The sequence below is a fragment of the Panthera onca genome, chromosome B2 (genome assembly GCF_046562875.1).
Source record: "Panthera onca isolate mPanOnc1 chromosome B2, mPanOnc1 haplotype 2, whole genome shotgun sequence".
In the NCBI taxonomy this organism is placed as follows: domain Eukaryota; kingdom Metazoa; phylum Chordata; class Mammalia; order Carnivora; family Felidae; genus Panthera; species Panthera onca.
The window spans coordinates 149,962,899-149,975,483 of record NC_138343.1 but is presented as its reverse complement, the minus strand read 5'-3'; the positions used below and the strand labels follow the sequence as shown (position 1 = coordinate 149,975,483).

General features: G+C 52.0%; 1 protein-coding gene across 5 annotated transcripts in view; it reads right to left on the bottom strand.

Moving 5' to 3' along the window:
* Positions 1-6,184: 6,184 nt before the first annotated feature.
* The window catches only part of SMOC2 (SPARC related modular calcium binding 2), a 164,778-nt gene continuing 158,377 nt past the window's right edge, over positions 6,185-12,585 (bottom strand). For all 5 annotated transcript variants that reach the window (XM_078447586.2, XM_078447588.2, XM_078447591.2 and 2 more), the window contains 2 exons: positions 8,965-9,002; positions 6,185-6,282 (listed from right to left, as the gene is read on the bottom strand). In XM_078447586.2, coding sequence (XP_078303712.1) covers positions 6,265-6,282; positions 8,965-9,002 — 56 coding nt within the window. In that variant the 3' untranslated portion in view covers positions 6,185-6,264. The remainder of the gene's footprint in view (positions 6,283-8,964; positions 9,003-12,585) is intronic.

Here is a 12,585-nt window from a genome sequence, read left to right as displayed (position 1 = left end):
GTGAGCGAATTTCATGACACGAGTGGTGTTTGCTAAAAATATGATCTACGGTTTTGGACGTATGTCCTTTAGAGACATACTTGGCATGTGGATTCTCAGACTTCAAGGAAGAAATCACGGACGGGTGGATTCATGTCATAACTTACACGTAAGGAATTCTCAGCGGCCCCCATGGGTGTCTAGTGAATGATAGTGAGCCCCACCAACACGTTGCAAGCACTCGGGAAAACAGACCCAGAAACAGCAAGTTCTGGAAATGAGAAAAGGGTGAGATTGTTCAAATTTGGCCAAAGAATAATTATAGTGACTGACACTGTGGAGAGCCGATGTGAGGCCAGAATGGCATTACCGGACGGGAGTCCGGGACAGTGTGACAGCACGGTGTGGGCTGACCCACGCGTGGGGGCTGTGACTGCAGCAGGAAGCTCCCGCGCCCCTCGCACTGGACTTCGACATCAGCTGCTCGCTTCCTGGCCAGCGTTTTCAATCCTCTGTTTTTATTTTCCTTTCTCAGGAACATGTCTTGAGACTTGTAATTAATGACAGGCTATCATTTATTTCTTTTTTTAAAAGCTTATTTATTTTGAGAGACAGACAGGGAGAGAGAGAGCGTGTGCCCACGTGTGAGTGTGGGGGGGCAGAGAGCGAGGGAGAGAGAGAACCCCAAGCAGGCTCCGTGCTGTCAGTGCAGAGCCAGATGTGGGGCTTGAACCCTGGAACCCTGGGATCGTGACCTGAGCCAAAGTCAAGAGACGGACGCTCAGCCAACTGAGCCACCCGGGTGCCCCAAGGATGTGACTCATTTCTAAATATTTCACTCAATAGACATTTTTTCCAGGCAAATATAGTTGGAAAACTCTAGAGAGCCAGGGATGCAGTAGAGGACGTGATCTCACATTTATTCCCTACAGTGTTCATGGAGCAAAGGGACCGTCTTCGTCCACCCAGACAGCAGCTTTTGAGCGCGTGTCCATGTGACTTCCCCGTGCCTCGGGGAAGGGGATGTCTGAGTGACAGGCTCTGCCTCGAGGACCTGGCAGAAGGGAAGTTCAGGAAGGGCTCCCTCACCGGGCTGCGGCGTTTCTGGTATGTGAGCGGGGGCCCCAGAAGGAACCGCCTTCCAGCGCCGGTCTGAATGTCAGAACCGAACGTTCTGCGTCTACTTCGTTCCCCTTTCCCAGCCGGAGAAGGAGCTTCCCGCGAGGCGCAGAGGGTGCGGAGTCCGGCGTCAGAGCGTCCGGAAGCTGCCGGCTGCGGAGACCGCTTAGGTCAAGGTCGGAGGGAAGTCAGTCCGCTGTTGAGATGCCACCCCGGCTCACACCGGCCCGGCCCCAGGGACAGCGGGACTAACAGGTCAGAAAGGCCGTTTCCTTTTAAATTCTCGTTCGAGTGTAATGGACACGCAGTGGCACATTAGTTCCAAGCGTACAATACAGCGGCTCCCGAATTCTGTACGTTCCTCAGCGCTCGTCGCCGTACGTGTCCCCCACGTCCCCGAGCTATTTCTTTCGACATCAGAAATAAATGGACTGCCAGACCCAATCCCAACCCCATCTTAAAACACATTGAAATTATTTATTTTAACTCACTTTTAGAAATATGTCTTTTATCATAACAGGGGCCAGTTAATAAAATTACTAACCAAATTAGACCATTTTCGTTGATGAAAACGTAACAGACTCGCCCTGTTTTAAGCCATAAAACTCAGTCCTTCTGTTCTAATGCTCAGAATCATGAATATGAACCTCGAAACTAAAGCATTCGGAGTCTCACCCCGAGGCACACTTACAAGATCTCAGAAGCAATAAAAAGGCATGTCTCTTAACTACCGTAGCCACAGTTAATTGAAAAGGCCATGTAAGCACAGGTTGGTAGGGAATATAAAAAATTCCATTTTTTTCAGCAAAGAAACAACACATCGACTCAGCATAATTTCAACTGGAAGGTAAGGAAACAAAATATTTGTTCTGAAGGTAACAATTAATTAATTAAAAGTTATTAAAAAAATTAATAACAAGATGCATAAAACCCCGCTGCTGGGAAACACCCACAAATGCAATTAAGTTGTCCACCTGACCAGTACTTAACCTCCGGACTCCCAGAGAAAGTGGGCACAAAAGAAGGTATTTGTGTCACATAAAATATATAAGCCGGAATGAAAATCGTTGCGAGTGTTCCAGGAACTGTCGGAGGGTGGCTGTGGCAAACACCTGCCAGCCGCCTGCCAGGAATGCCTTCCCCTCAGCCTTACCGGCCCAGCTCCCGTTTTGTCCCTGGCGGCAAACGTGATGTTAAAATCCGAAGCCAGGGACGCAAGGGAGGGACACGGGGGGCAAGAAGCCCGGTGGATGGGCTCCGGGAAGCCGCAAGGCAGCAAATGTGCCACGCTCAGCGGCCACAGGCCTGCTGCCGGCACCCTCCACCCTCCGCCGTGTCCGCTGGCACACAGGGAGATGCTGGGGGCCTCCAGGAAAGCCTCGCTCCCAGACCCCAAGGGGTCTGGCTGAGTCGGCCAGGCCTGCCTGCGGCCTGCCTGCTCATACGGCAGGAAAACGGCCCTTACGGCACCACGACCTGGCTTCCTAGCCTCTGTTTCTTACCAATGAAGTCAATTCCCAATGAGAAGATTCCCACGTTTCCACCTCTAGGGAGTTTCCTTCTGTAGGAACCACCTGCCATCTGTACCCTGGTGTGTGCTATTGGGCTTCGGATCCGGGCCTCCCCATTGGGCTTCGGATCCGGGCCTCCCTGTCCTTGATGCTTCTTTCAGGGGGACTCGCAGAACCACTTGATACAAACCAGCCTGACCCGTAAGTTTGAGTTCAAGATGCCTTCGACTGATGCCCGTTTTAGACCAAACGGGTCACACCGTCAATAACCGGGGAAGCCTTCAGCTCTGTGTGGTTGTTCGACAGCATGGTCTGAGCTCTCGCCACGTCTGACGTCGCACCCCGACACGCATCCCCTGTGCACACGTTCTGCTACGCCTCTGAACACCGAGCGTTGCCCACGGGAGATTCAGGGCACACTTGTGCGCTAGAGTGCAGACCAGGTGCTGGGCTCCCTTTCCCCAGGAGGGACCCACCCCCACACGCTGCCGTGACCTCTCGCTGGGAGCCGTGCCTTTCCCCGCCCCGCGACTCGTTCCGACCCCGCGATGGGCTCCGGCAGCAGACACGGGCCGACGGGTCACAAACTAGGGCTGGAACGGGTTCGCGCCGCCAGGCCCGCTCCGTCTCACGCACAGCCTTGCGAGGACACGCCCCTGACGTGGTCCCCACGCCGAGGGGATGGGGCAGACCTGCAACCCAGTGTGAGAGGCACAGAGGCAGGTCGGGCCCGGCCCAGACTAGACCGCCCTGCCCCGGCCAGCGCAAGAGTCTGAAAAAGGACACACAAGGGCTGTTTTAAGCCACGGCGTTCCGGGGCTGCTTGGTCCCAGCATTTTAGTAAAAGATGGCGAGCGTCACTTTTTAAGTGAGGAAATACCAACAATGGCTAAGTAGCTAGTCAAAAATGCTTTTGATAATTTTGGTCTGTGTAGTGTTTCAGAAGAAAACCACCATCGCCACCGTCACCACAAGGCCCTGACCTTAGAGCCACGTGCATTCTCACCTTCTGGGGGAGCTCCGCGGTTTGCACGAGGTCTCCGTCCGCTCGGCGGATCATGATTCTATCAGTCGTTTCACTGATTCAAAAAAAGCTTTCACCTCGTTAACTGAAAAAAAGTTCCAGGTGGGACACTCATGGGCATGATTTCCGAGTTGGTCAGCACACTTCTGAAAAGTCTCGAACTCGGGAGTTTTTGACAAGGATGCAGGAGACCGTTTTCAAACACGGGCAGGGTTGGGGAGGGAGGCAGCTGTCACTAAAAACAGCTGCCCGAGGTATGTAAAGGAAGGAGAGCTCTGTCTTAGATTTGGAGTCTCCGTGCCTGGCGAGGAGAAGCATCCGCTTCAGGCCACGCACACCGGCTCACTCCCTTCCGGACCCACTCGACTCTCCTCTCGTCGCCACTGGCCTTTATTCCAGCTTTTCCAGCTCCCATGACTGCCTCAGCCCCTCCTCCCTGCTCCAGAAGCCCTCCCAGGCCCCACCCCATCTACCCCATCTTCCGGATGGCTGGCTGTGCTTCTCCTAGCTCCATTTCTGCACAATTGACTTGCCACTATTAGTTTTCATTCTTTTCTGAGTGGAGAAAAAAGCGTGCAAGACGGGATCTACCAGAAGGGAGGAGAGGACTGTGGGAGAAGCATGACTGCGTCAGAAGCCCCTGCAACGGTCCCAGTGAAATACGAGGGCCTGGCCTGGGACGGAACAGGGGGCTGGAGAGGAAAGGAGAGTTGTGGGACTTGACCAATCGCTTCGGTCAACGTCAGATCCTTCCTCGTTCCTCCCGTGGTCTGCCCTGGCCGCGCGGCATGCGGGGTCCTCAGCGCTCAGTCAGTACTGAGTGCGAGTGACTGCCTCACACGACAGGGTCAGACACCACATCCTTTGTGCCAGGCCCTGCGCACTTCACACAAGCCACACCCGGAGGCGCGCACGGCCACCGGCCCCGGCTTGCGGAGGAGACCGAAGCACAGAAAGTTGGAGTCACGCGTCCCGAGTCACACAGCCAGAGGGGCAGGGCCGGGGTCGCTCGCTCGGGCCAAGAACCGTTGCCTCTGCCTCTTGACCGCAGGCAGCTCTGGGACTAAGCAGTGCTAAAGGGCTGTGCTTTGCTGGTAAGAAGACACCACAAGCAGAGTTTTGAAAGCATGTTTTATTTGAATCTACGAAAAATGATTAAATCCAAAGTTCAGAAATATAAAAGATTATCCAATAAATTTAGGATCCTAACTGTTTCTTAAACAACGTGACAGACACCGAAGCTGGTTTTGTGGCTCCAAAGTTTCGGTTTTTACTTTCGTACAGTTTAAATAAGTAAGAAGCCTCATAAAATATCTTCATGCACATGCACAGAGATCGTCTTACATGACGTGCGTTGGGGGAACTTGGGGCCATGAAGATTATTTTTCCAACCGAAAGCTGGAGCCGAAACAGGATCACAACCCGGCTCCCACAGCTGTCGGCCCGTCCTCCAAACGGCTCGGTCGAGCCAGCGGACGCGTGCGGTGTCGGGGCCCAGCTCTGGGTGCCCGCGGTCGCACCGCAGGCCGGCCCCACTGCTCACAGCGTGGGCATTCAGCTCCTGACCTGCTCTCACCAGGGCCACCCGGGTGGATCCCCTACGGGCACGTCCTTGTGCCCTTGAGGCCACAGAGAAGGACGAGGCGGGAGCAGGGGACCGGCCGAGACCGGCATCCCGGCTACGGCGGACGCCAGCTGAGCCGTCTCTATGGAGGGTGCTCCCGAGTCGTTCAGGTGCCCGCTCACCTCCCAGGACGCCCGGAGCCGGCCGGGGCACGGTGGGCAGCGGCCACGTGCCAGGACAGAAGCGGGGCACTCGGCGCTGGCCGGGGCGCGGGACTAAACCCGCTTCTCTGGACGCCGGGCGTCTCCTGGCTGCCTCGGGACGGCAGGGGCGATCCCTAGTATTTTACTGCGTGGTTACTGTGAGCCCAAGGCAACGCGCAAACCGAAGCTCGAGAAGGAAAAGCAGCCCCCAAAGCCAGGCTGGAAGCAGCCCTTCCTACGGGCACTGCCCGGACTCAGCGCATCGCCGCGGTGCCCGCTTGGCTCATCGGGAGAACGCCATCTCTGGAGAGCACAACCTCTCCAACACAGAGTCCCAAGACAAACAACCAACACAGAGTCCCAAGAAGCAGATAAACCCATGCGCTCGTTAAGGGCACGATGAGGACGGCAGAGGACTGCAGACTTCTGCGGAAGCTGCCGACGCAGATTCGAAGAGCCGCGGGCACAGCGGACCTCAGAGGACGCCGGCGTGGCCTGTGGGGGGCGGCTGCCCAGGGCGGGGAGGGGTGGGGGGAGGGCAGGGGGTCGGGGCCGCGGCTAAGAGCTCTACTAGGTCAGCATGTGCGGGATAAAGAAATTAAGCCTAAAGCCACTCAAAATACATCTACCAAGTGCAGATTTCCAAGGTCCAAAGAGGGCACATACATTGTATGTGATTAGTTTTCTGAAGCCAGCCCTTCCATTTCACAGATTAAAGCCGTCTGTTTAAATATCTCATTTCTACAAAGTGAATTTACATTGAAAGTACAAAGTGCAAATACTATGTGTTTTGGGGTTTTTTTAATTGCTTTTTGGTGAGGGAGTCTCCCACGTGTCCAGGAACCGCCTTGGATGTGTGAGCCGCTACCCTTGCTTTCTTGGCTGAAAAAAAGAAAGACAGAAATGGAGACACGGTTAGGAAGTGTCCATCCCTCATCTGTGAGGAGTAAAGCCTGCCTTCTAGGGCTGGCGTTAATCTACCTGTTGGCAACAGGGGAAAAGCAGTATTTTTTTTTTTTTTTTAGGGGTTAGGCTCAGTTTATTTATTTACTTTTATTTTAGTTTAGTTTAGTCTTCTTCCTAGAACTAATCGTTATTTATTAATAATAGGTTTTGGTATTCTGTTTATTTACTTTTATTTTAGTTTAGTTTAGTTTTCTTCCTAGCACTAATCGTTATTTATCGGTAACAGGTTTTGGTATTCTGTTTTATTGTATTGCACTGCATTGTATTTTTAAATGCATGCAACAGAAACCACTGTTGGTTCCATCACTTTGGGCATAAGGATTAACAAAGACACGATGCCAACGTTAACTTCCGACCCTCCTCTCCCTTTCAGTGATCAGGACTATCAGGAGAAACATACTGGCTGAGAAAAATTAGCATTTGCTTTAAGTATTTTAAGTAGATTCAATATATTAAATGTTCTGCAGCCTCCCGTCATTTATTATACAAGATAACTATTTTTAGTTTTTTATTTAACGTTTATTTATTTTTTTGAGAAAGAGAGAGAGTGTGCACGTGCGAGTGGCAGAGGGGGCAGAGAGAGGGAGCAGACACAGACTAGGAAGCAGGCTCCAGGCTCCGAGCTGTCAGCACAGAGCCCGACACGGGGCTCGAACTCACGAACCGTGAGATCATGACCCGAGCCGAAGTCGGACGCTTAACCTCCTGAGCCACCCGCGCGCCCCAATACTTTTAAGAATCTAATTCATGCTTCAAATTTGATACAGGCATCACTGATTTTTGAAATTTCCTTTTCATCCTTTCCATGTACTAACTTACCTCTCGAGAAGAAATGCAACTTGAAAAGTCTGTCTCCTAAACTACTGCCATTCTGCACCCCGACTGCCAGTTAAAAGCCATTTGGAACGAAAAGGAGAAGCGAGATACAGTCTTCGAGATTTGTTTTCCCAAGCGTATCAATTCCTACCAGTATAAATCGATCCATGCTCCTGTTTGGTTATCTAAAATAATCAACGTAAACACTTAGGAGGCTTCCAGGCTGCCTCTCCTCCCCTGATAAACATACTAGTAGGTGGTCAGAACAAAGAAGAGTGTCTCTCCCGCGTCTGAGCTAATGGGAAGTTTTGTTTCAATTAGTTGTGGGTGAAGATAAACCATCAGTATTTTCACAGTTACGGAAACGCGTCCCAACTGTTGGAGCAGACGAGGCTGGCCCTTGTCCACGTCGGCGTGGGGGCGCTGCTCTGATCGTGTCTGAATCCTGCTGGGAAATGCAGAAGAGAGCAGGAAAGACACCTCGCTCTTGGATAACTACGGGCCCCTGAATCCTCCCAGCTCCCCTTTAACGCTTCTTGTCTGCAGTTGCTCGGACGGTGAAAGATCTTGGCGCTCAGAAATATTTTATTCCTCAAAGAAAGATCTACGGCCCTCCATTATTTCATCACGTGCAAGCCACAGCTGGTTTATGCAAGGGACTTAATCCCAGAATCACGGTTTACAGTAACAGCCCTTGGAACCAGGGCATGGAAGTCAGTATAGCCATCCCGACACCATAGAAACAGCAGGAGCGGCTGTTCCGGCTTCTTTTTCTGGGAAATAGCTGAAGAGGGAGGCTCGCGTCTTGAACCGAGTTCACCGCGTGCGTGGCCATTGTCACCGCTGGGTAATGACAACACCCCGCGGGCGTTTCGGCCGGGGTGACTGCTTTCAGACCCGCCCGCCCGGCTCTAAAGCGGAGGTGACTTGTGGTAGGATTTAAAAAGTTAAAGCCGTAAATATTGGCTAAACAAAGGAAACCGTATCACACGTCTTTCCTAACAAAATGGTTTTCAATTACATCCAAGGTGTGCCTTCGACGGTTCCGCTTAAAACCCACACCAGATGCAGGGCATGCCTTGGGAAATGTCCACTGAGGTCCAACCGGTGATTTTATGAATGGGCCAGCGGTCCTAAGGAGGGAGGCTTTTTGTCGTGGCTTTGAGGGAGGGAGAAACCTACCCACTCACGTTTGCCCTCTGGAAAATATTCTAGACTTTGATGGGTGTGGCTTGGGATGCTGGGGAGAGTCTACACAATTATCTACTTTACCCGCACGTGTGAAGATAACAGGATTCAGAAACACAGAAACATGTGTCTAAACACACACTGGGGGAGGCTGAAAATCCCTTTTGGAGCAGAAGAGTTGTCTCATTAAGATCCCCAGATGAAAAGAAAATGTTCACCTGAATGCCCAGAGGGTCTCCTCTCCCTGTGATCTCCTTTACAAATTGTTAAGATATAAGTTGCAAATCCCAGACAATTATTTTTTTAAAAAATTTCCACAAAACAATAGGACTCCATTTTTTTCTAAAAATAACAAAATGAAATTTCAAAGAGTAAAAAAAAAAAAAATTAAGACAAATCTTTAAGTTGATGATTTAACGAGTTGATGATTCTGATGGAATTTTGCAAGGTTCTTTTGGCCACACTGGGGTTTGTATATGAAACGTGGCTTCTCCTGTTTTGGGAAGGTACTTTACTTTCCAAATCTCTAGAACCCCGAGTTTTCATTGCCTCTAATTAAACAAGTTATTAACGCTAAAATAGAACAATACTTACCTGTTTATTAGAAGCGCTTTCAGCATTAACTCTGGGGGCTAACAAGGAAAGAAAAAAAAAAGACACTATTAAAAACCAAATACTCTTTATTTAGTGAAAATTTCAATATCACTTTTCAGGAAGGGAACAAAATCACTTTAGGACAGTGTCATCAACTGACACACTTTTCACATGAGAAAATACGTCTAGAGGGAGACAGCACAGATTATAAGCAGTGGCTTCGAAAAGTGACGATGTACAATTTTTTAACAATAAACGCTCCAGTCCACCTGGAGAAGAAGGTTTCATTTTACCAAACTTCCAAAGCAACATCTACTAACCCGAGACCTTTCTTACTCGTGTTTCTTAAACTCTCCCCAGGGAAAGGAGGCCCCAGGCAGGGTGCAACACAGTTCCCTGACACGTTTTGGTTTTATATTTAACTCATAAGAAACTAGCGTATTTGGCTCAAAACAATTTTTCCAAATCCTCGAGGGAAATGGAAGGTGGAGGGAGACACATACAAGACGCACAGTGTTTGTCCTGTGGCCTCGCCACATGGCCCGTGGTGGGAGAGCAGGCGGGAAGCTCAGACCCGGCCCCCAAGGTCACGTCCCCCATCCTGCGGGCAGTCCTGGGTCCATTTCCCGGGCACCTGCCTTCCTCCTCTGCTTCCAACATGGGCCTCCACCTTCCTGGGTTCCCTCCTCCCTCCCTCCCCTGCCCCTAGACAGCACAGCGCTGTCCCCAGCAACAGGGAGCATGGCAGCCCTACCTCACTAAACCCAGGGGACTATACAGAGAGGGGACTGGTGCCCAGGTGCCCAACGGGCACAGCGTTCAGGAACCATTGGCAACCAGTTTACGTCACTGGTGACAAGTGATGCGGAGGGCTCCAGGTGACCCGGCGGACGGCGGTTTGTGGTCAGGCAGTACGCCTAGAAGGGACGCGGCTAGCATGGCAATTTGGTGGAAAGAGCTAATTTGGTCAAAAATGAGTATTTCTTAATTGCTGAGTGTCTGTGCAACGGCCATTTTGGAGACTCGTGAGGGAACGAGGCAACGTTTTGTGAATGTTTTTCCTGAAAACTTCAGGAAGATTTCCTTTCTTTTTATCGTTTATCGACAGTTTCAGGTATTTTTTTTCTTTTCTGTTTTCTTTTGGTAATAGTGAAAATCTAGATCGCAGCTTCCGCTAATACGTTTCAGTTGAAGTAATTCAAAGGTAAACTGTTGCATAATTTCCTAAACTAAGTGTGATCAGGAAGGAGATGTGTCATGACCCCATCCTGTAGTGAAACGTCACAGCTGGCACGCGTGTGCGTGCGCACACATACAGATATTCCGGGGGAATATACGGGTCTCATTACGTCTGAGGAAAAAAGCCACGTTATCTGTTTTTTATTTAATTTCTGATATTTGTTAGGATAAGACATGCATTGTTCAGTAGTGAGCAGAGATGAAGGAAACAAGATGGCGGCGACAGTTCGCCTATTTAGAACGTCCGAACTAACCCTCCCCCGAATGTGCAGGTTTTTCTGGCTTTTCAAAACCTGTTTCAAATCACACGTGGCAGGAAGAAGGAACTGATAATAAAGCTGAAAATGAAAATAACAGTAGGAAAAAAGAGAAATTCTTCAAGGAAGAGAAGGGTTGTAGAATCAAATATGAATCTAAATCCCCAATGCTCACTTTTGACCAAACGGCCACTTTGACCACATTTTAGCTTATTTCGAGGGGATTCATCAGCCCTCTTCTTGGTGGCTAACATGGCCCTCAACTCAGGACATCGGCTCACCTGCAGCCACCTGAGGAATGGAACACTCCAACTTCTACGGTGACAGGGCTTTCTATTAAGGCCTACCAGCCCCGCCCCTGATCACCCCAGGGCAGGTCCTGACAGCTAGCCCCCCACCCGGTCACCCCAGGGCAGGTCCTGACAACTGGCCCCCCACCCGGTCACCCCAGGGCAGGTCCTGACAGCTAGCCCCCCACCTGTCACCCCAGGGTAGGTCCTCACAGCTAGTCCCCCACCCTGTCACCCCAGGGCAGGTCCTGACAGCTAGCCCCCCACCTGTCACCCCAGGGTAGGTCCTCACAGCTAGTCCCCCACCCTGTCACCCCAGGGAAGGTCCTGACAACTAGCCCCCCACTCTGTCACCCCAGGGCAGGTCCTGACAGCTAGCCCCCCACCCTGTCACCCCAGGGCAGGTCCTGACAGCTAGCCCCCCACCTGTCACCCCAGGGCAGGTCCTGACAGCTAGCCCCCCACCTGTCACCCCAGGGTAGGTCCTCACAGCTAGTCCCCCACCCTGTCACCCCAGGGAAGGTCCTGACAACTAGCCCCCCACCCTGTCACCCCAGGGCACGTCCTGACAGCTAGCCCCCCACCCGGTCACCCCAGGGCAGGTCCTGACAGCTAGCCCCCCACCCGGTCACCCCAGGGCAGGTCCTGACAGCTAGCCCCCCACCCGGTCACCCCAGGGCAGGTCCTGACAACTGGCCCCCCACCCGGTCACCCCAGGGCAGGTCCTGGACAACCTGGGGCAGTCCTGACACCCCAGAGCCCCCTGCAATCACTCAAACCAGTCCGTCCTGAGCCTGCTGACCTGCCTCACGTGCCCCTCCCCATGGAAACCTCAGGGAAGTTGTCCACGTCTCCCCCGTTCCCTCTGCCCCGACTGACCGTGGTCCCCGTGAGTGGGGGAGGGGCAGAGAACTAGGGAGACACAGAATCCGAAGCAGGCTCCGGGCTCCAAGCTGTCAGCACAGAGCCCGAGGCAGGGCTCAAACTCACGGACTGTGAGATCATGACCTGAGCTGAAGTCGGACGCTCAACCGACCGAGCCACCCGGGCTCCCCTTTCTTTCTCGTTTCCACACAAAGCCAAGTTAGTTAATATAGAGCGTGATAATGGTTTCAGGGGCAGAACCCAGTGGTTCATCGCTTACGCACCCACCCAGTGCGCATCCCAGCAGGTGCCCTCCTTCGTGCCCGTCACCCATCTAGCCCATCCCCCCACCCACCCCCCCTCCAGCAACCCTCAGTCCGCTCTGTTTTTAAGAGTCTCTTATGGTTTGCCTCCCTCTCTGTTTTTATCGTATTTTCCTTCCTTTCCCTTAAGTTCGTCTGTTGTGTTTTTTTAAATTCCACACAGGAGTGAAATCATATGCTGTCTTTCTTTGACTGACTTACTTCACTCAGCATGACATTCTCTAGCTCCATCCAACTTGGATTCCTGCTCAGAGGTGTTACGGAAATTGGTGACCCTCCCCGGCACCCACACTGTACAAACGAGGCCGTCAAGTCCCACTCGTCCGTGCAGCCAGCAGGCAGGAGGTCCACGCATGCTTCCCGCTGAGGGTGCTGGGATCCACCCACCTCGGGGAATCCTCTTTCTCCACAACAGCTGGTTGGTCAGGCCAGCCTCCGATGAAAACATACACTCGACCGGTAAAACGGCTAAAATAACGTTTCCAGCCATCACAATAGTGGGTCTGCATAACAGGAACTACCGAACTGCTTACAAGCCGGCCTGAACGTCCGGTGGGAGTCGAGATGCGGTCCCCAGATTTGCACCTCAAACACAGGACGACAGGACACGTTTGGAAAGCCAGCCACCGCGGTGGGAACAATAAAACA